At 41.4% G+C, this 22,468-nt stretch overlaps 1 protein-coding gene across 1 annotated transcript; it reads left to right on the top strand.

The window, feature by feature from the left end:
- The first annotated feature begins 1,541 nt into the window (after positions 1 to 1,541).
- On the top strand, positions 1,542 to 22,031 carry igfbp5.S (insulin like growth factor binding protein 5 S homeolog). Its single transcript, XM_018238683.2, has 4 exons — positions 1,542 to 2,641; positions 16,399 to 16,604; positions 17,153 to 17,272; positions 17,449 to 22,031. The coding sequence occupies exons 1-4, from the start codon at positions 2,308 to 2,310 to the stop codon at positions 17,578 to 17,580; spliced, it is 792 nt and encodes a 263-aa protein (XP_018094172.1). The 5' UTR covers positions 1,542 to 2,307; the 3' UTR covers positions 17,581 to 22,031.
- The last annotated feature ends 437 nt before the right edge of the window (positions 22,032 to 22,468 follow it).

Here is a 22,468-nt window from a genome sequence, read left to right as displayed (position 1 = left end):
GAACATGAGATTTAGGGAGAAGTTACTTAAATGTTTTGCATTGCTCTGAATTTGCTCATGTTCCAACATTATTCAAAGGAAAGAGATTTTTTAAGCACAGATAAGAGCGCCTTCTAGTGGCTGAATGCAGTTACTGCCACACCAAAGGGAAAGATCGCATAGAAATATTTGGATAGTAAATGCAAAATGATCAATTACCTGTATGCACAAAGCATATAGAAAAGCATCCTGACTGATTCACATGGAGCAGTGACAGACGGACCACCATGCAAAGAATTGCTAAGCATGTTTTTTTTTGCACGGGGCTCCACCTGTCTCTGCTCCATGTGCATCATCCAAAGCACCTTCCATTCAATTATGGTTCCATTATTCTGAAACAATCTACAAAGACCTGGCATATAGAGTGTCCCTTGACTCCCCTTTAAAACTAGACCGCAGGCTGCCTTCTTCCTATAGCAAGGGGTAGTAGTTAAAGGGCCTTTCACACAGTGCAATTTACCTAAGCGTTTCTGAGCCACCCAATCATTTCAGATACCCGCAGAGAAAGTCAGGAAAAAACACCTTTTGCTGCAACATGGCAGCACCAGCCAGAAGCCATATAATCGCCAGTACTCACCATTTTTTACATATTTACATGATCCAAGTCCAGTATGACAGAGGTGCTGGTGACTGGGGTGCAGATAAACCTATGCCAAACTCAGTTTTGTCTTCACACCAGATACAGACTGGATGACTGGCTGTCGCAGATTCAATGTTGTGATGTCACATGGATCTGTGATGATGCAATAGTTCATTGAAGGGTGTGGCCAAGACAGGTGCTCATAGTTTACATAGAGCTACAATATAGACCCCAGGGGTGTAACTATAGAAGAAGGAGAAGCTGCGATTTCTGGGGGTCACAATGTGTATAGGGTAGGGTTGCCACTTTTCTGGGAAAAAAAATACCGGCCTTCCTATATATTTATCTTTTTTCCCTATTAATAACATTGGGTTCTTGCATCACTTTTACCGGCCGGGCCGATAAAATACTGGCAACCTTAGTTGGGGGGGGGGCACCTAATTTTTCTGGCAGCAATCTGGTGAATTTAGTTGCATTTCTCTGTAGAATAACCATAAACATAGTTACAATGTGATTGGCAAGGGAAGGGTTAACGTTTCTGCATTGCTTAATATTTAGGGGAACTGAAAATGATTTTGTGATGGGAGCAAGTCATCATTTATAATATAATAATTATAAATGATTAATAATGATAAAAACAAGTTCCACCATCCAGTTGGGACACTTCCAAACTGCGTAGTGGGTGTGGCCAACTTAATTTAAATCATATTTTTTTTTTTTTCGGATTAAAAAGACCAAAGCTCAGAAATATTTAATGGAGCCTTTCAATACAAGAAAGAAAAAAAAAACATTAAAATAAGTTTTACTCCCCCTTTACACTTTTATAAAGTTTTCCCAAAATGCTGATTTCTAAGACTGACTTTTTTTTAATTTCCCCAAGACTTTATTTATTCCCCCCCCCCCCAACAATGAGCCGTTCCTTTGTGCAGGGGCAGCAGCAACGCACCGGGGTTATTTGTTTAGAGGCTGCTGCGGGGGTCGCGCATTGTTCCAGCTTCTCCTCCAGCTGCAAAAGGGGTTAAATGGAAAGGCGAGCGCTGCAGCTCCACTCTCCAGGGCTGGCTATTGCTTAGTTACTGGCATCTTTTCAGACTGGGTGTCTGATATCAGATTGCATCTAAAGCCTGGCAGCCAGCCAGTGGCAGTCTATTTAAAAAAGACCTTCCTTGCGCTGCAGCCACCAGTCTCTCAGAAACTCCTGCCCTGCTGGAAGCTACACACAGACTCCTTCTTTTTTTCACTCACTTGCAACACTTTACTCCAGTAATTCCAACATTTTTCTTCTTTAGGGACTTTTCACCCGAGCTGCAGAGCAAACTTTTATTTATTTTTTTTTACCCAAAGAAACTTTTTTGCAGCTGAATCAATAGAATTTGTGATTTTTTTTTCCCGTTTCTTGCACTTTTTGGTTTGTTCCAGGCTGTTGCAACCTGTTGCAGAGAGGGAGAAGCAGTAATCTGCCTGATAAAAAAAAAAGTCTCTGTTTTGCGGCTGGGTGAGCGCAGTTGTAGGGGGGGAGGCTTTTTGACACCCCAGAAACAATCATTCTTGGAGTTTGCATTTTTTTTTAGTCCCCTTTTTTTCTGCACAGTGGGGTTACCCTATCACAGTAGCCCAGTCACAAGGGAGAGCGCAGCTGTTTCCCCCCAGTTGTAATTTACTAAGACCCACTACAAAACCCCTTGGAAATGTTGCTGCCAATGTGCCTGCTGTTGGTCTCCCTGTGTTTAGGGCAGTGCCAGGCTCTGGGTTCCTTTGTCCACTGTGAGCCCTGTGATGATAAAGCGATGTCCATGTGCCCCCCGACCCCAGTGGGCTGTGAACTGGTGAAGGAGCCGGGCTGTGGCTGCTGTATGACATGCGCCCTGGCGGAGGGACACAGGTGCGGGGTATACACAGAACATTGCGCCAAAGGTTTGCGCTGCCTGCCCGAACAAGGAGAAGAGAAACCCCTGCACGCCCTGCTGCATGGCCGGGGGGTCTGCCTCAACCTGAAGAATCACAGAGACCAAAGTAAAATAGGTAAGTGACACCTATAACATGGCCTGGAGGTTGGGGAGGGTTACAGCTGCTGCAGAACCTCTTGCTTTCAAAGTCACCACCTTGTCTGTTACAGTCATCAACCTGTACTCTAAGTGAGGGGCTTAATAATGACTGACAGCACTGCTTGCCAAGAGGTTCTGCAGTAGCCACAATGAATTGTATCTAATTTCTCTTTGGTTCCAGATGACCAGTTATGCAATTTCTTTTTTTTCTTTTTTTTTTGGTAAATACAATTGTGCACGACATGCACCCCAATATGTGTTTAATTTCTGTGGCCCCCCTTCTTTTTCAGTAGCCCAGCCACCAAAATGAATGTGTCTGCTCACAATGGGGAGGGGGTGGGAAGGTTTTGTTGGCTGGTGTGAATATTGGCAGATTGGGTAACTAGATAAGCATTAGTGGGGTGATGGGGGAGGGGTGGTCCTGTTAAAGGCACCATGGTACAGTTTAAGTTCCAGGCTCCCCCCTATTGGAGATCAACGTTGTGCTGTAATAGGGAAAGAGTTGCCGGACTCTCTATGGAATAACTGTTTAAAGACAGAGCAGGGAAACCTGAGTGGTGTTGAATTACATTATTATTATTATCAGCTGTAGAAAGATACTGGAGTATAGTATTTTAAATAGATGATAGAGCAGAGATCTCAAACAAGGACCCTTCATAATCCCATCGATAGCCAAAGGTTGTCCGATATGGCAAGAGTTTTAAGTCAGACATCACTCGGGAAAACCAGTTGTTGACCTGGAGAAAGAGAAATTGTCCTGTAGATAAATTACTTATTACCCACTACTGTACTAAGCCAACAGGGACTGGGGATGGGCTTAAAACAAACCCCCCCCCCCGATAATATGGTGGCCACCTCAAATTCCATTGGTTGCATGGCTAATTAACAGATAAATGAGAGGCACACTCTGTGGCTGCAAAGAAACCAGTGCTGTCTGCAGCATGCATTCCAATATTCTGCTAATTAACCATGCAGAATGCAGGAGTTTATGTGGGATGGCAAGTTGACTTCCCTGCTCTATGTCTTTGCACTCAGAGGGTTAATTAGATTGCCTTGCTTGGGAGCTAGAATCCTTCAGCACATACAGAGTTGACATTGTATATAATCTATTGGCTGGTACAGAGAAATTTGGTTTTTACAGCAGCAAAGGATTGCAGCGCTTACTCCTGAAGTCATCGGAGGGTTAAATCTCAACTGCCTGTACTTTTTATTGCCCAGCCCAGCCCTTCCTGCTAGCTCCTAATTAAATTGCCATGTGCTCAGGTTAACCCTTTGCAGTCAGAAGGGAAACAGCCAACCCACTACAGTGAATGTAAGGCAGACATCTGCTACTGATGCGTCTCCAGCTGTTGGACTACATTTCCCAGAATTCTCTTGTGTTAATGATCGCCAGCATCTGTTTCAGAATGGGATAGGGAGGACGTTGCACTTAGATCGGAGGTGAACTCTTAACCAGTATACTGCTATTTCTAGTACATAAACCCAGTTTTTAACTACATTTATTTCAACAGTGGTTAATTTACTACAACTCCAATGATGCCCTTTACAGTAAGGCTGTTAGGGGATGCTGAAAATTGTACTCTTACACTAGTTTTCCACAGGCACAATGAATTTAAAAAGCAGTTGGCTATCAGGGGATTCTGGGAGTTGTAGTTCAACAGCTCAGTTTGGGCATTTTTTTTTAAGTTGGCATCGCTGGGCTTCCTGCTGATTACCTGCTCCCTTTTCTCCAGCAGCTGCTTCATTGAAGAATGCTGGGAATTGTAGTTTGGCAGTCCTTGCCAAGTGCAGTCTGCTGTTGCCCCCAGTGTTTAACTTGACGCGAACAATAGCCCCCTGCTGTAATGTATATGCTGATTTATTTAACCCTTTGCTGTCTGGTGGGCTATTAATGCCTTCCCAGCATACAGATACTGCTTCCAGATTAAAGGGATTCTGTAATTTTTATGATGAGGTTTGTATTCGCAAATATTCACTCTACAATGTAAAATTGAATTCCCATTATTTGAGAAACGGATTTCAGTGCAGAATTCTGATGGAGCAGCACTATTAACTAATGTATTATGGAGGAAAAAAAAAATTCCTGTGACCTCCTTATTAACTGGGTGTTGCTCCCATTTACTTATGACAAGTGACCCATCTGGTTATTGGGATGAGAATAGTGTCACTTTTTACATTGTATCAGGCGAGTTACAGCTGATCTCTTTGCAATTGGGATCCGCCCCTTGAACAAAAACCAGAATTTGGGGTTTTTCTCTGCATGACAGGTCAGGAGTGTGTTACTAAATCTTCCAAGAAAGGTTGGTCTCCGCTTGCCAGCTCTGGCAAGGATCCTTAGATCAGCTGCAGGGCTGCGAGGGTTAAGCAGGCAGTTTTTTGGCAGGTGCAATCTCTGCTAGGTTAGACTGCTGGCACAGAAATGGTTATGTAGCAGACTGAAGCTTAAATGAAAAGCAGGGAGATGGGCCAGCCGCTAGCACAGCTGACTTGAACCCCACCTTTATAAAAGAAATGACAGATTGGCTGACTGATATTAGAATTTGAGTATAATTTATTAATACATGCACCATATGAAGGGGGGAGGGTGACAGAAGAACAGGGGAAAAAACAGTGGATGTTGGAACTGGTGGCTTCCAGTTTATTGTACTTAAAGCTCTGTCATCCCCTGTAAGATTCCTAGAGCAGGATGGGGGGGTTCTTTTACCATCTTGGGGCTCTTTTACCATCTTGGGGCTCTTTTACCATCTTGGGGCTCTTTTACCATCTTGGGGCTCTTTTACCATCTTGGGGCTCTTTTACCATCTTGGGGCTCTTTTACCATCTTGGGGCTCTTTTACCATCTTGGGGCTCTTTTACCATCTTGGGGCTCTTTTACCATCTTGGGGCTCTTTTACCATCTTGGGGCTCTTTTACCATCTTGGGGCTCTTTCACCATATTGGTGTTAGACAGTAGCACATCAGTACAGGTGAGACTATCAACAAATGGGTCACTGTTTGGCACAGGGAATAGGGGTCAAACCATAGAACAGGTGGGTCATTATATATCATAAGGGGGTTGTCAAAGAACAGGTGGGTCACTGGGCAGACTGTAGAACAGGTGGATAATTCACTATTATGCACAGGTGGTAGACTCAATAGTATAGAGGGGTCAGTCAGTAAGGGCCCTTAGACCAAAAGAATATAAGGATTGCACACTCATTCTATTTAAAAAGTCACAATATATTGTATCAAACACTTACATGTTATATAGACTGATTGTGCAATCCATATATTCTTTGGTTTGTTATTCATCACGAGGCTTCATTTTGTCGGCCCCCACAGAATTGGCACCTCAGCATTTGTCTTTTGGGTGTGCGCCTTCAAAATTATAGTAAGGGCCCTTACTCACGGGCGTTTAAAGCTGTGCACCCCTGCGCTCAGGTTTATGTGTTCAGCCACAGGGGAGCGCAGGAGTAGACGCGCTGAATTCTTTTCAATGCAGCTGTACTCTCACAGACGCATGTAAACGCCGAACGCAGGAAAAATGCAACATGCTGCGTCCAACCTGCGTTCGTCGCTTACATGCGTCTGTGTGAGTACAGCCCCATTGAAAAGAATTCAGCGCATCTACTCCTGCGCTCCTGAACACATAAAACGGGAGCGCAGCTTCGAACGCCCGTGAGTAAGGGCCCTAACTCAGGTGGGCCACTCCTTAGCAAGGGATCAGTCAGATGCACAGTTGGTTTACTCCCTGGCATGGGGAGAAAGTGGGGGGGTCTGCAAGAGGCACAGGTAGGATCAATTGCTAGCCAGGAGGCTGGTGCAGTAAGACTTCAAGGTGGGTCACATCAGCAGAGGAGGAAGGCCAAGTGGAGGTCGAATTATTAATTGAAATCAGGACCGACCAGCAGCCTATAGCCGTCAAGCCTATAGCCCAATATAATTTCTCCTTTGCCTATATATTACTTTAAAGGAAACTGCCAGTCACGCAGAAAACCCACCTGTCACTGGCGGTTTCTTTCATGTCAGTGACAGGCAGCATAGCGGTGTGTCAAAAGCTACATGTGCACTTACCATTAAACTATATTACCCAGAATGCACAGGGAGAAAGTGCAAATTGGCTTTTCCTGCGTTTAACGCGATAGGGAATGGTTTAGCCAAATACCAATAATTCAATAAATAGTTCTAATTCAGTCTGCACTGGCATATCCAGCCCATACCATTTTACCCTACAGGAGATAGAGAACCTTGAATATATCAGGAACACATCGATATCAGTGATAACTGGTTATTGACTGCCATTGGCTCCAATTGGCTTCTTCCTGGCAGAGGAATAACACGCGCGGTGGTTTGTTTTCCAAAGTTGCCTCACGAGGAGACTGCTCCTTTCTGCACAGCTTGTAAGATTATAACACAACAGGAAGATCATGGGAGAACATTTATATAAATGCATGTAGCAAGCTATAAAAACAATGGCTGAAACTCCATGATTGGAGGGGGTTGACGTTAAAGAAAAACATTTGACAAAGATAAAGGGAAGATGACAAAAAGTAGTGCTACCAGTGAAGGAATTAAAGTACAGTCTACCTGCAGGAGCACAGCTGCACCACATTACCATCCTGGGTCTGTAAGTGAATCCTGCAAAGTCCTAGACATCCTGTGCTATGGAACTTCAAACACAGCCTGGGAGCAAGGCCTGTAAAACTACACAATGGACTGGTGCTGCTTTGGAAACTTAAAAGTCCAGCCTTGCAGGGATGCTTAAACTTTATGCCCTTGCATCAGGGGCCAACAATCACAGTCAACTCTTGATAACATACACTTGCATGTGATTCTGCAGTGTCAGCATACATGGCTTGCCCTATCTCTTTCTCTATGGTAGCTCCTGGTTGTGTTATGGCTTTATTATGGCCCTGGTCCATGCTCTTAACACATGTATTTAGGACAAAATATCTGGCCTTGTAAATGTGAGAGGTCACATCCCAGGGGCCCCGGCACCTGGGATTCATTTATTTGGAAGAGACTGCTAAAGAAAACAGATGCAGCAAGTTCCTTGTTTATTGTGATATGAGAGTGAACAATGAGGGAGAAGCACTGAGCAGCTGGTGGCTGCAAGGTGTTTATGGTGGTGGCTGGGATGGAGACTAGGGATGCACCGAATCCACTATTTTGTAGTTTTTGTGGATTCGGGCCGAACTCCAGAATCCTTAGCGAAAGTTTTGGCTGAATACCGAATCTGAATCCTAATTTGCATAGGCAAATTAGGGATGGGAAGGGAAAACATTTTTTACTTCCTTGTTTTGTAACAAAAAGTCATGCAATTTCCCTCTCTGCCCCCTAATTTGTAGGCAAATCCTAATTTGCAAATTCGGATTTGTTTCGGCCGGGCAGAAGGGTTCGGCCGAATCCCGAAACGAATCCTGGATTCGGTGCATCCCTAGTTGAAACCATAGAGAAAGAGATGGATTCGGAGTAGCACTTCTTCCTCCCAGATAGGGATTCCACCTGGCCGGTAAAAATTATGTTTAGTGCCAAGGTTATTAATAGAAAAGAAAGAAAGGCCGGTATCTTTTTCCAGAAAAGGTGGCAAAATTACACCCAGATAAAGAGCATGAACAGACTATCTTTACAGCTAGGCAATGCTTTTCTAGGTCCCCAATGCCACTTACAGGCCAGAGCATTAATGAATGATCAGAATGCCCTGAACAATGGCTCATATATTAAATCCCTCCCCACTGGAACCAGGGGCAAATCTCAGTGGGCAGCACAATGACACTGGCGTATCTAATCACCTGTGCTCTGTTACAATCTGCTATTTTAAGTAAATCCGTGCCTGGTGCACATGGATCTCTCGCGAGTAAGGGCTCTTACACACGGGCGTTTTATTGTGCGATCCCCTGCGTTGCGCTTTCTTCTGTTCAGCCGCAGGAGTAGATGCACTCAATTATTGAGCTGTACTCACACAGACACATGTAAGCTCTGAGGTGAAATGCAGCATGCTGCGTCCCCATTCTCCTTACAATGTTCATTCTGCTTGCTTACACTTTTTAGTAATGTTTCCAGCAGTAAGGGCTATAAAGTATACTAGCAGCTTAAATTGTAGCTATTGTAATTTAACAGCACCTGAAGGGCCGCAGATTTGGCACCACACCCAAAAGTATAAAACACCCATATTAGCAATACATGTAATGGTTGTACCAGGCACGCACAAAATTCAGTGCAGTCCGCAGCATGCATTTACATTTATGGCTAATAAGGCATTTCATATGTGTACAGATATAATGAAGCTGAGGTTGAAACTGTAGGAGGCGTTGGTTGGGTACCTAGTGTGCATTATTCGCCCATGTGGTTATGAACTTGTTAAAATCCTTCTCCCCCCCCCTCCCCAAGGGGCTTGTAGGTGGGGGAAGGGGGGACAGAGCAGGTGTGTGTGCGGAATGGGCAGTTGGGGGAGGTTTTGTTTGGAAAGGTCAGTGGAGCAGAGATATGGGGAAGGGCTGTGTTTCCACAGCTGATATCTACGGTGAAACAAGGGTATTCGCTGAGCCACAGAGAGTTCACTGTTTGTTTTCATCCCCCTGACCCAGAGCACTTACCCAGACTATTTAAATCCCACTGCTTATAATAACTCTCTAGAGCCTCCCATGCAGTGCATTACCCCCGTGCAGCCTGATGACTCACTAACTCAGTCTGCCCTAAATCCCCCCTCTCCATGGGGCCACAGTTTTTGGGAACCACTATTTACATAAAGTTGGACTGTTTGGCCTTTAACTCTTTGTAGGTAGAGGCAGTTCTTCCTTGCTCAACTCTACCTTATATGCAACAGTCCTTCCCAGACACTATTATCCCACTGCTACTATAGGCACCATCTCTCCCTACTATACCTGCTATCTTACAGTCCCTTCCCAGAGACACTTATCCCACTGCTATTATAGGCACCATCTCACCCTACTATACCTGCTATCATACAGTCACAGTCCCTTCCCTGAGACTATTATTCACTGCTACTTTAGACTCAAAATGAATAAGTAAATATAAAAGGGATGAGACTACAGCATGTAACACAACCAACAGCCCTCAAACTGGTCTGTTGAGGCTACTGTGGAAATAAGTTACATAAAGGTGCTGTGTGTGAGGCCTGAGTTCAGAAAGGAACCCATAGGCCACCTTTAAAAAGGTGAGTTATAGCCGCTTATGGACAAGTGAGTGTCCGCATCAGCACCTAAGTGTGGAAAAGCTGTCTGGGTGAGCAGATGATCCCTGCATGCTGCAGACTGCATTGGTTTATTCAGGATGCTTGAAGATATATATTTAATAGCATATCACCCTATGGATCCAATGTTTGGCTTGAAGGGTGCTAAACTTAGAGGCCACTGAATGAGAGCCACCTAGATCTTTATAAACGGTGGAATTCTCATCATTGGCAACGCTGCAACTACCACTGGTTGTCAGCAGATGTAGGGTACCACAGAAAACACATTTCAGGTTATTATCTCTGTATTAATGTTGGAGTTATTATAGCACCCTCCCCGGCGTATCCTGACAATCTTGTATGGAATATTTTGGCAAGCTCAGTGCCGGCTACCAGCTGTGTCAGGGGCTAACATCCAAAAGGGAAGATCCAGTTTTGATATTCAAGCCTGTGCTTTAAAAGGCCTGACTGTGTTAGTTCTGCAAGGTCCCTGTTCTGAAACATGTAATTGCAGCCAGAGGCCAGGCAGGGAACAAGAGAGAGGCTGTGTGTGACTCATAGAAAGAGCTAAATGTCGTAACAGCCCTGCGGTCTGTCATGTTTGTGTAATCGAGGATCAGCTGCGGTATTTAGGGACTGTCTTGTTATTTGCACAGCAATGGAGTGAATCCATACTTTTTTTTTTTTTTTAAATAAAATTATTTGTCCCAGGGAACTGGATCACACGACGCAGTCATTTTTATTATAGGCTGAATCATGATATGACTGCCGCTACATTGCCTTTAATCCAGACCCTTATCTACAGGCTGCAGGGTTAGATCATAGGGGTATCTGCAAAGTTGTCAAAAAACCACAAGAAAACAGTTGCCCAAAGCCAGTTTAAGGGAGCTAGTACACGGCAGATTCAGGGAGATTTAGTCGCATGGCGAATAATCGGCTCTTCTGAGGGACGTCAATCTCCACAAACTGTTTTCCCCGTGCCACCTGCTATAATGACGAAATGCCAGCGCCAATGCACTCGCGGCACTTCAATTTCCACAAAGGAAACTTAGAGCGACTTTGGAAATTGAAGCGCCGAGAGTGCATTGGCGCTGGCGTTTTGTCATTATAGCAGGCGGCAGGCATGGGGAAGGCAGTTTGTGGAGATTGTCGCCACACAGAAGAGGCGATTAGTCGCCAGGCGTCTAAATCTCCCAGAATCTGCCCGTGTGGTTAAACCCTAAGCACTGCCGAAAGTTAATGAGAACACAATAAAACAAAACAAATAGTCGGGGAAAGGATACTCACAGTTTACCCCAGTCCATAGGTGCAAATCCATAAAGAAACCAAAAAAGTTGTGAGTCCCTCAGTCAATATTGTAAAAAAAAAAAATACAAAAGTTCATTGAGACATGAGAAATAGTGGCCTAACGCGTTTCGTGCCTTTTGGGGCTCTTACTCATAGGCTAGCCTATGAGTAAATGCCCCAACAGGCACGAAACGCGTTATAAAGTTATGTGTTGCAACCTTCTAAGGGATCCCTGGTAATAATGATTTTTGTATACGGATCCGCACTCAAATTTGTGCAATTGGGGATGATCCCCTTTTTTTTATTATATTATCACCACAACAGTATCAACTTTTCAAGGGGGTTTATCCACCCTTCATCAGGATATAATCTCAAGTGCGGCAATCGCATTTAGGTCTCTTACACACGGGCGGTTTTACCTGTGCTCCCCTGCGTTGTATGCATGTATGCACCGAACCCCTGCGTTGTATGCATGTATGCACCGAACGCAGGTGAAATGCAACATGCTGCGTCCCACCTGCGTTTGGCGTTTACATGCGTCTGTGTGAATACAGCCCCCTTGACAATAATTGAGTGCGTCTACTCCTGCACTCCCCCATCCAAAAAGAGTTTAAGTCCATTTGTAATGCTAAAGTCTTTCAATAATGTGTATCAAAACATCTTCTAATTCACCAGAATTTCTTGAATAAATAGTAGAAAAATAGTTAAAAGCATAAATTACACAACGTGGTTAAATATAGTTGTACAAGATTGAAAGCAGATACTCACTACCAGTAGAGTTGTTATTACTACCAAAATCATTTCTCATCTGGAAAAAGACATACATATGTTTTCGAAGGTTCAGTGCATTATTCAATAGAGCAGGCCACAAGTTGCATGGGGGCAAGTACCTTTCTGGGTGGCGCTTGTACGTAAATGATTCTTTAACTCCGCTTGTGGGAATTCCCCCGACAAAGGCCAGGCTCAAGGGGAACAAAACCACAGGATAATAATTATAGATTCCACTCTTAATGTCCTATTAGACAGGTATGTGCAAACACAAAGATATAGGGCATTTAAAGGGCAAGTACAGCACATGTAGCAAAGTCCGTCATTGGGTTTTAGTTACCCTTTACCCTCCAAAAATGTGGATGCCATGGGATAAGGGTGTTGGCAGCTATTGGGGTGCTATAGTATTAAGGGACATTACCTGTTGAGTTGCAATGACACAATTGTACTGGAACAGAGTCAGGTCAGAGCTTCTGGATGAGACGCTAAATGCTGCCAAATTGTGGAGGTGGGAGAGTGAAAAAAGGCGGCAGAACATGGTTAATGCCTCTGGATTAACCTCCATGAGAAATAATCACAGTGCAGTGTCACTGGAGCCCAGATATAAGGTCATTCCAGGATAGTCATATTCATAGTGTGACATTAACTCCTTGCGGCCTGATACTTCTCTCTTCAGAGTAATATGGTCTCTGCTCTCGTTTTGACTCTTGAAATAGTGTCGTTTTTGCACGAGTCAGACCTGGCTGCCAGAGAATATAAACAGCAAGACCGATCTTGATTTCAGTAGCAGTTACATTCACAAATAACTTAAAGCCAAGGAACGGTTTTAATAAGCATATATTGGAAAGTGGCATAGCATTCATTATTAAAATGTAATTTATTCCTTTATTTGGGTGGAGTTCCCCATAATAACATGTTGTCTTGCTGCAGTGCCTTGATTAGTTGGGTTCTTCACGATAGGTGACAGCTTATAAATATTCCGAGTAATGCTGATTATTTTTATATATTCCGAGCCCACTTTCATGCCACTAGCAGTGTGTACAAGGCATCAGTGGATCGACAGCTGGAAAATCCCTGGAGGGTTCACTTGAGCCACTGATTGGTTCCTTTGCATCTCCTAATAGTGAAGGAAGGGGACAGAATCAACCATTCCATTAAGGATAGCCCTCTGAACATGGAAATAGTTATCATGCTGCACATCACAGGCTGTTATAGGGAGCCATGAAGCTGAGCTTAGCAGCAGGTGTATAAGCAATGGGTCAGCTTTACCTATAACTCTTTAGCAATGACCTGCACTGCTGTTAGTGGAGTCCTCAGGGAATCGCTTCAGAACTCTTAAAGAATTTTGCGGTTTTTATTTTAATAGAGTTCATTAAAAAAAATCAATGTTCTTTACACAGTAAGCAAAAATGCTTGTACTTGTCCTTTAAACAAGTGCCTAAAATACCTATAAAACAATGCTACCTAATGTTCATCCATGATGCTCTACCACCCCCATCTGGCCATTCACCATAGCTCCATAAGGATCAACTCTACTGGTCTTGGGAAAGTATATGCTGCGCAGAATATCTCCAATTGTGCCCCATCTACATTTTCATCTTGGGAGAGTATATCACATAGGAAAACAATTCGGGTCTGTGTGATTAAAGGGGTTGTTCACCTTCCAAACACTTTTTTCAGTTCATTTGTTTTCAGATTGTTCACCATAAGCAGAGACATTTTTCAATTGCTTTCCATCTTTTATTTTATTTTTTACCGTTTTTCTAAAATTTAAGTTCAAAGTTTAATGTCCCTGTCTCTGGTGTTTCGGTCTGGCAGCTCCGTGATCCAGGAGCATTTTGCTACAATTAGTTGATACATTTCTCAGTAGTATCTGTGGAATATTCTCTACTATTGTATCAATTCTAACAGATGCCTTTAATGCAACTCAGGGTTTCTGCTCAGCAGGGACAAAGATAACACAAATGTATCAACTAAATGTAAAAATTTAGAACAGTTAAGAGTCGGTGACCCCCCTCCCCCCCGAGAGCTGCTTTAGAAGGTAAAAAATTAAACTTTGCACTTCAATATTAGAAAAACGGTGACAATTGAAAAAAGAAAGTAATTGGGAAAAAGTCTTTATTTCTGGTGAAGAATCTGAAACCAACTGAACTGAAAAAAGTTTTGAAAGTGAACAACCCTTTTAAATGTATTTTGTTTCCCTCTACATTACACCATTTAAAAATGGTGTAAAGAAGAAATTACACCCTTTTTTTTACATGGCGATGCCTGGTGAATCGTTAAGCTGGTTTTTTTACACCACATAAATTATTTTTCTAATTATTATTTTGCTAGCAGTATAGCCATTGATCAGTGGCAGCCCAGTTTGCCATTTTTTAGGACAGCATTCTGGCCCCTTCACTTTGCCAAATCATGTTGTTATTGTTGTTGTTGTTCGCCATGGACTAAATATATCACATTACTTTGTGAACAAAATATCTCATTATTTGCAGCAGAAACAACTTGCCGCCCTCATGTTTTTACATGCTTAGATCTTCCCCAGAATCCTTTGCAACGGCACTGAGCTGAAACATGTTACACGGAAAACAATAGTGTGAGCACCATTAGTTCATTGTATATGGATATTCACTCATGTCCTTGTGTTGTCTTGGGGGCAGGGCTCCCATGTTCATTCACTGCAGTGGCAGAAACCTGTTTTCATAGTGTTTCAAACACGGGTCTGAACAATTTGTTCTTTTCAGAGATGGGACTGTAGGGTCTATTTGCTTCCCTTAGACAGCACAGGATGAGGGTATAGATTATTGTGTCAATAATTTCTCCAAGGCATGCTAGTAGGTAAAAAAATATATTTTATTCACATCAATAGTTAAAAGACATGGATAGTATCCCCTCTAACGCCTAACGCGTTTCATGCTTACCCAGCACTTAGTCATAGGATTCTGCCTATGACTAAGTGCTGGGTAAGCATGAAACGCGTTAGAGGGGATACTATCCATGTCTTTTAACTATTGATGTGAATAAAATATATTTTTTTACCTACTAGCATGCCTTGGAGAAATTATCGAGTTTATGGTTTTACCTCTGTTTGGTCACTAGAGGTCTCCGGCATGCTTACCAGTAATATTTATTGATTCTGCTCCCAATTTGATTCTAATAGTTGATAGATTATTGTGTACCCAGAAGATTCTTTTAATGTGATTATTGGAATTAGACTTAGGATAAAGGTAACATGGCTGATTGTTAAGGAGAGTTTATTTCCATTTAAATTCACATATATTAACAGAACAGTATGAGGCATATAGATTATTGTTTGCCTAGAAGATTCCTTCTCTGTATATTTGTAATATCTGTTAGACCGTACAATGGGAGGGGCACAGCTTATTGTGTGCACAGAACATTCTTTCTCTATATATTTGTCAGTGGTTGTCTTAAAGGAGAAGGAAAGCTCCAAGACAGTTTATTGCCAACAGATTAGCCACAATAGTGCAAGCTAGAACACTATATTTATTCTGCAGAATGCTTTACCATACCTGAGTAAACAGCTCTAGACACTCTCTGTTTGTTTAGGATAGAAGCTGCCATATAAGCTTGGTGTGACATCACTTCCTGCCTGAGTCTCTCCCTGCTCATTTACAGCTCTAAACAGATTACAGCAGGGAGGGGAGGAGGGAGGGGGAGAGGAGCAAACTGAGCATGCTCAAGCCCTGCCCTGGAGGTTTATGATGAAAACAGGAAGTCTGATACAGAAGCCCATGTATACACAATAAAAGGAAAGACATGCTGTGTTTCTTTTGACAGAGGACTTACTTAAGAGGTTTACTGGTGTATTTATAAAGACCTTTCTGATAAAGCTTATTTAATTTTAGCCTTTCCTTCTCCTTTAAGGTAAAGGACATCTAATCTCTGTATGAACCCAAGATCAGTGGCAGAAGTGGCCTAGGGGGGTTGCCACCTTTTCTGGAAAAAAATACCGGCCTTCCTATATATTTATCTATATTTCCCTATCCATAACATTGGGATCAGCCATCATTTTTACCGGCCAGGTGGCAACCTGGGGGGGACGACTCATTCTGTTCCTTGAAGGATGGTAGAAAGTAGAAATGTTATCCCCCCAGAAAAGGGCACAAAGTTCATTTTGGGAACTGGAGAAAATCTTGGGAGTAACAAAGACCTGCAGAAATCCCCAAAACCCTAGGCTTAGTAGTAAATGGGTCAGAGATTATAAACTCAGGAGCAACAACAGATTGTCTGGAACCAGGTGCTTCTTATCTGTCATCAGATCTGTCTCTCAACAATTGCTCTGTTGTTTAAGCAGTGCTTAAAGGAATAATGCCATCTCTACTGATTTCCCTTTTTAAAATACTTGTTTGCATTTTATTTGCACTTCTAAATAATGCACTTTTAATAATACAGTTTATAAGACTACACATTTTATATTACATAATTTCCTTGATAACTGTAGCTCTGATGATGATGATCTTATAATGATCCAAATGTTTCACTTTCAGACAGAGAATCAAAGGAAGAACCAACCACCTCAGAGACAGAGGATAAATATCCGTTAAAACACGGTGGAAAGCTGAGTCTTTCACAACAACAAAAAGCAATTGCCATTAATAATTTACGACAAAAGAAGCATTCCCAGTCAAGGATTGTGTCTGTGGAAAAAGTCCAGTCTCCATCAACTCCAGAACACAGTTTTGAAATAGATATGGTAAGTAGCCTTCAGAAATATTATTCGGATGTTATAAGTATTCAAGACAACAGCCTTTAGGAAGGGATTGTGGCTGTGGGATTAGGATTGCAGGTATAGGAGGGAGAGATGGTGCCTAAAGTAACAGTGGGATAATAGTCTCTTGGAATGTAGTGTGGCTGTGCGATAGCAGGTATAGTAGGGAGAGATGGTGCCTATAGTAGCAGTGGCATAAAAGTCTCTGGGAAGGGACTGTGGGATAGCGGGTATAGTATGGAGAGATGGTGATTATATTAGCAGTCGGGATAATATCCTCTGTGAAGGGACTGTGGGTGTGGGATGGCAGGTATAGTAGGGAGAGATAGTGCCTATAGTAACAGTGGGGATAATAACCTCTGGGAAGGGACTGTGGCTTTGGGATAGAAGGCTAATGGCTTTTTAAAATTGTCTATTGTGGGGTTAAAGTAGTGCACAATTTCCACATTAACAAACATTGTTGCCCAAAGCCATTGAGTTGTTTAAGTACTGCTGATGGTTACCATTTTCTGACTAGGTTATTCCCTTTCCAGGGTCCATGCCGTCGACAAGTGGAGACTCTCATGCAGGAGATGAAGCTGTCTCACCGCGTTTACCCAAGAGCTTTTTACCTTCCTAACTGTGATAGAAAAGGTTTCTTCAAACGAAAACAGGTAAAAAAAAAAACCCCTTATTTTTTTTTTTTTTTTTTCAATGATCCCCTTTTCCCAAGAATTCAGGTTCTAGTTACTCTATGTCCTAGCTGTGTCCCCTCAGTATAATTAATCTTTGGAATACTAAATTTGTTGTAAAATTTTAATTCCTTGATGTATTTTTTCCATCTCTGTAGTGTAAACCTTCTCGAGGTCGCAAGCGTGGACTTTGCTGGTGCGTTGACAAATATGGTTTGAAGCTACCTGGGATTGATTATGTCAATGGAGACCTGCAATGCCATAGTTTTGATAGCAGCAACACAGAATGATACCCCCTTTGCCGTATTTGTTAAACCCTGAAGATGATTACTTTGCTTATTTTTCTTGGGTGTCCTAAAGGATAATCTCTCATTTTTTATTTTTATTTTTTTCTTGCTCATCTCATTGGCAAATATGATGGAACCCTCAACAAAAAGAGAAAATGACATTCTGTCCAAGACAAAGAATGTTTTTTGAATTTAAAAAAATTCTGGAGGACAGAAATAAAATTTGCTTCTGTAGGAATCAAGGAGAAAGTGTCAGCTCAGGAGGCCCCACCCACCTACCCCTCAACTTAAAACCACCCACCAGAAATGCACTTTTCAATCTTTCTCTATATTTTGTATAAATTCTAAAATGCCTTTATATCCGAGAAGGGAGACATTATTATAAGCTTGGTTTTTGTCCCTTACTGTTATTGCTCTGGACAGTAAACCAGAAACAGGGCAAACCACATTTCACAGAAATTAATAGGTCATGATGAGGTTTGCTTAGTCTCGGTTGTAATAGTTCATGGAGTGGTCATTACAAACACGTTTGAGAGGCAGAAATTTTTCTCTTAAAGGTGTCTGCTTTATCTGAATGAATGACGTTTGGTCATTTGGAAAATATAAAACCCAAAATAAAGTGTTTATTTACAAAAGAGGCAAACAACCTCTTTGCAACTGGGTTGGTTTAGGCTATTTTAGAGGTTCAGGAGGAGTGGAGCTGGTTCCCTGTGACCATAATAAGCAAACAGTTTGAGATAAGTCGGTAAATGATAATTCGTTTTCACTTATTGATGCTAGATTTAAGCTTTCCTTCAATGTTAACAAGTGGTGATTAGCTATGGGTGCAGGGGACACCTGCACGTAGTATCATTATACTAAATATTTTATTATATTCATAGGCAGAGTGTTAAGCTTCTGTATTGCATTTTTTTGACTTGTCATCTTAGAAGATGTGACATCTATTTTGGTGACTGTGCCGCTGCCCAGTGGCACACAAGGCTGCCCATAATACGGATAGTGACTTTGTTGGTCGCTAGATTGAATACAAATTAAACATTGCCATTAGGTGCCCCCTAGCGCTCAAAAACAAATTTTTCCTGATTGCTTTACCCCAAAGCAGTAAGCTCTATGTCTTATTTGCTGAAAAGCTGTGACTTAGCTTTTTTGTTTTTTTATATTTTTTATTATAATTACCATAATTTTACACATTGATCCTATTGAAATATTGTGTGATACATTGCTGACCCTCATAATGATGCCGGATCTTGCCTTGCAATACATTTCAGCTTATAAACAGCTTCTCCAAAGTGTTGTATTAAAAGAAAGGGGATCCTCTCTACTCTGCTCCATAACCGGGGGGGGGGGGCAGGTCTGCGGTGAAATCAGGTAGACTTATGACTATGCCCCGTTGTGCTTGGTGCTGTGTACACTTTATGACGTTTCAATGATTTTGTTGAAAAAAATATAAGCTACAAAAAGAGAAAACATAGAATACAAATACTTTATGGGCTGTTTGGAAGGGATGTAAGATGGATACCACATGTTGCAGGTAGCATTGATGGCCCTTTTGGCACAGAAACCACAGAAATATGACAAGCTTTGCCTGTAGGCTTCAGAATACCACTCCTGGGTCTTTCTGAGTCTTACAAAACCCTTCCATCAGCTTTTTCTATAATCACGTTGAACTACAGTAGGTCACATTTTTGGATAAACTTCACAAGGAAATGGACGGCTCCCTTCTTGACAATAAGTCTGGGGAAAAAAATATAATGGACACCAAATCTAAATATGCAGACATATCGCCCCTTCCAGAATTCTTCGGGGGCTGTTGCTTGACTCTTCATGGCATCCAAACTAGCAAAGCCAGGAAAAGCAAATGGATATGGTGATGACAAACCTATGTTTATTCTAATGCAAACAATGGGTCAGAGGATTGTTCCTATTTTTTTTTTTTATATACAACTCAAGTTCAGGACTTTAGAAGACCAACAGTGTGCAATAGGCCTTGAGGACATTTTCTATAAACATTGGTTTTCACAGTGGACTAGAGAAGATACCACTGCATCTGGATGCAAGACTGTGGACTCTTCACCAATTAAACGATGGATGGCATTATCTCCGTAGCTGCCTTTAATCTTCATACTCGAGACTAAAAATAAAAGCACGACAATTCGTTAATGTGGACTTAGCTGAATGGACACTGCCATATTAGTCCTGCCATACAGAAATCTTCTATGTTTCTCTTCTACTGGCAGACATTCTCAGCTAAGTATGGTTCCAGTAGCTGGAGGCTTACCATGGAATCCTGTTGGCTTGGAATAGTAGAGAGACTTTGTTTTTTTTGTTTTTTAACACCCTTTTATTTTGAGTGTTATTTTTGTTATGTGTGGCCTGTACGACTTGCATACACATGTGTCAAGTAAATGATTTCTTTTGTAAGGTACTGGTTCATTAGAGGCCTTGCTCCAGCTAAATGCATGCTGTTTTCTAACTCTTCAGGAAAGAAAATATTTGCTTTGACCCAGTCCTTTTACTAAAGATCCAAAATCTCTCTAAATATATCCTGTGTATAGCTACCAGATACATTCCCTTAACTCACTCAGAGCTCATAGTTTGTGTTGTAGGCCCTGAACATTCCTTCTCTGTATCTATACAGGGAGCTTTCATATTGTTTCCCTTGCACATCAGTAGGAAGGTAAGCAGTATAACAGCTCTCTCCCACATTTACTGATAAAGAATGTTCTTTGGTGCCACGTAATGCTTGTTGATTTTGGTCAGATAAAAATTCCACTAAGGCAAACGGCACAGAAACTCACCCTATGGAGAAATGCAAATATGCAATTAAGGAGATTTCTGTGCAGACAAACCTATTCATTATATTCTTTCTGTACGAGGAGATGAATTGACCATAAGGGCCTGTTTTAAATGACTATTTTCCCCCCTTAAAGGCCATAATATAAGTTTAAATGCAATAAGCAGGTGAAATAAGATGTTTACAGAGTTGCCGGTCAGTTTTGATGTTATGGCAAAACCATAGTTTGTTATTTATAAGTAAGGGCCAAATGACTCTTGAAGACGAATAGAATTGAAGTATCCCACGGTTAAAGTGGAGAAAAAAATTACCAGTTGCAGATTGTCATTGCACTGCTTTTTTTTTTTGTTATTGTCTAATATCTGACTTTTTGCCTAAAATCTCAATAATATTACAGCAGTGTGGTGACATCTGATTATTCAAAAGCATTCAAAAGATACAGTAGGTTAGGTATCTTGTCAACTCATGAACTGATATCTTCCACTATACCTTGTTAACCAAAATGTTGCCCTCTCCTTTCTAGGGAGCACTGTGTGTTTGGTAAAATCAAATTCACATGTTCCTCTTCAGCCATTGACGTGTATAGTGTAAAAGCAAGGAGCAGATTGTCAGTTATATAATTCAAATGCACACTGTAAAGTAAAAGGATTTGGTCAAAGCAAATTCAGGTGGGGGTTTAGGCCCAGGAGAGACCAACCTGTAGCAGTTCTGCCTAATTTGATGTCTCTCCTTGGTAAGAATTTAGACATTTCTTCAGTGGAAAGTACTTGTCCATTTCAGTTAATTGTATCGTCACAGAAGCTATGTGACATTGTGACATTAATGGCACCTTTATTTTAAGAAGGAGATTTGATTTACTGGAGAACTATTGCCTCTCATTTTCTTTCCTAGAAGTAGTGTTTTTTTTGGGGGGGGGGAGGGAAACTGTGTCCAATTTAACCTACATATAAACATCTAAGATATATTGTGTTTATTATTTTCCTATAAATCTCTATAGTGCTGATGCCAGGTGAGGAATGCACAGAGCTGGGGGAAAAAAATATTTGTGAAAGCAATTTTTTTGCTAAAACAGCAATATCACGTTTTTTTTTTTTCGTTTTATTTCTTTTCATGTCATGCTATTTTTTTAACCACTACATCAGGAGTAATTTTTGCACTATTTTAATTTTTTTTTGTTGATAAATCCTTTCACATTTCCTCTGTCTAAAATCAGTTCACCATACACTTTCCAAAGCACTCTGACAGTTAAGCGCCATGGTTTTGTGCTCCAATCACCAGCATTTACAGTTGTAATAACTACCTTTTCCTCTCTTGTAATCACACCTCTGTTAAACAGACTGTACTAGCGCATAAGTAGCCGAATCACCATTACACTACATCCGTACATAATATTAGCCGGTATACAAAACTCAATTCAGAATTTAAAAATGAAAAAGTAAAAAAAAAAAGAATTTTGTGGAAACTACACACCATTGAAATTGTAAGTGCTGTTTTATATTTTGTACTTAATAAAAAGAAAAAAAAATAATCTCACATTTTATTACAAAAAAGTGAAGATTGCTGTATACTATTTATTCATCTTATAATTTATGTTACTCTTTGATCTTTGTCTGTTTGTCCTGACAAAGCATTTATTTAATAAAGTTATGTATTCAAAGTTTTTTATATGCAGTGATTTCAAATGGCATGTAACTCCCTTTTCTCCTCCTCCTTCTTTATTTTATATATCATTTTCATTTCTCTACACTCCCTTTCCTTCTCTTTCCTTCTGTCTCATGTCCACTTCTTTTCTATTATCCCCCCCCCAACTGTCTGGCCTTCCCCCCCATTTTTCATATTTTCTCATCTATATTTCTCACATTCAGCCTCCTCACTCCTCTAATCTACTTTCCTATTCTATTCTCTCCCTTTGTATAATTCACCTCTCACCCCTTAAATTCCTAACCTTTAACCTCTCTCTTTCCTATTGTCTATTATCGCCTATCTTTTTCTTTTCTGTTCTCCCTAATTGTTGAGCTTCACCGTCCACCTTATCTCTTTCCCCATTCTATTTTTCTGATATATTTTTCTGATATAGTCTTAATATGTCTCTTTACT

This window comes from Xenopus laevis, chromosome 9_10S (assembly GCF_017654675.1).
Source record: "Xenopus laevis strain J_2021 chromosome 9_10S, Xenopus_laevis_v10.1, whole genome shotgun sequence".
NCBI lineage: Eukaryota > Metazoa > Chordata > Amphibia > Anura > Pipidae > Xenopus > Xenopus laevis.
Note: the sequence above shows the minus strand (reverse complement) of the source record. Positions and strands in the feature narration are given on the sequence as shown.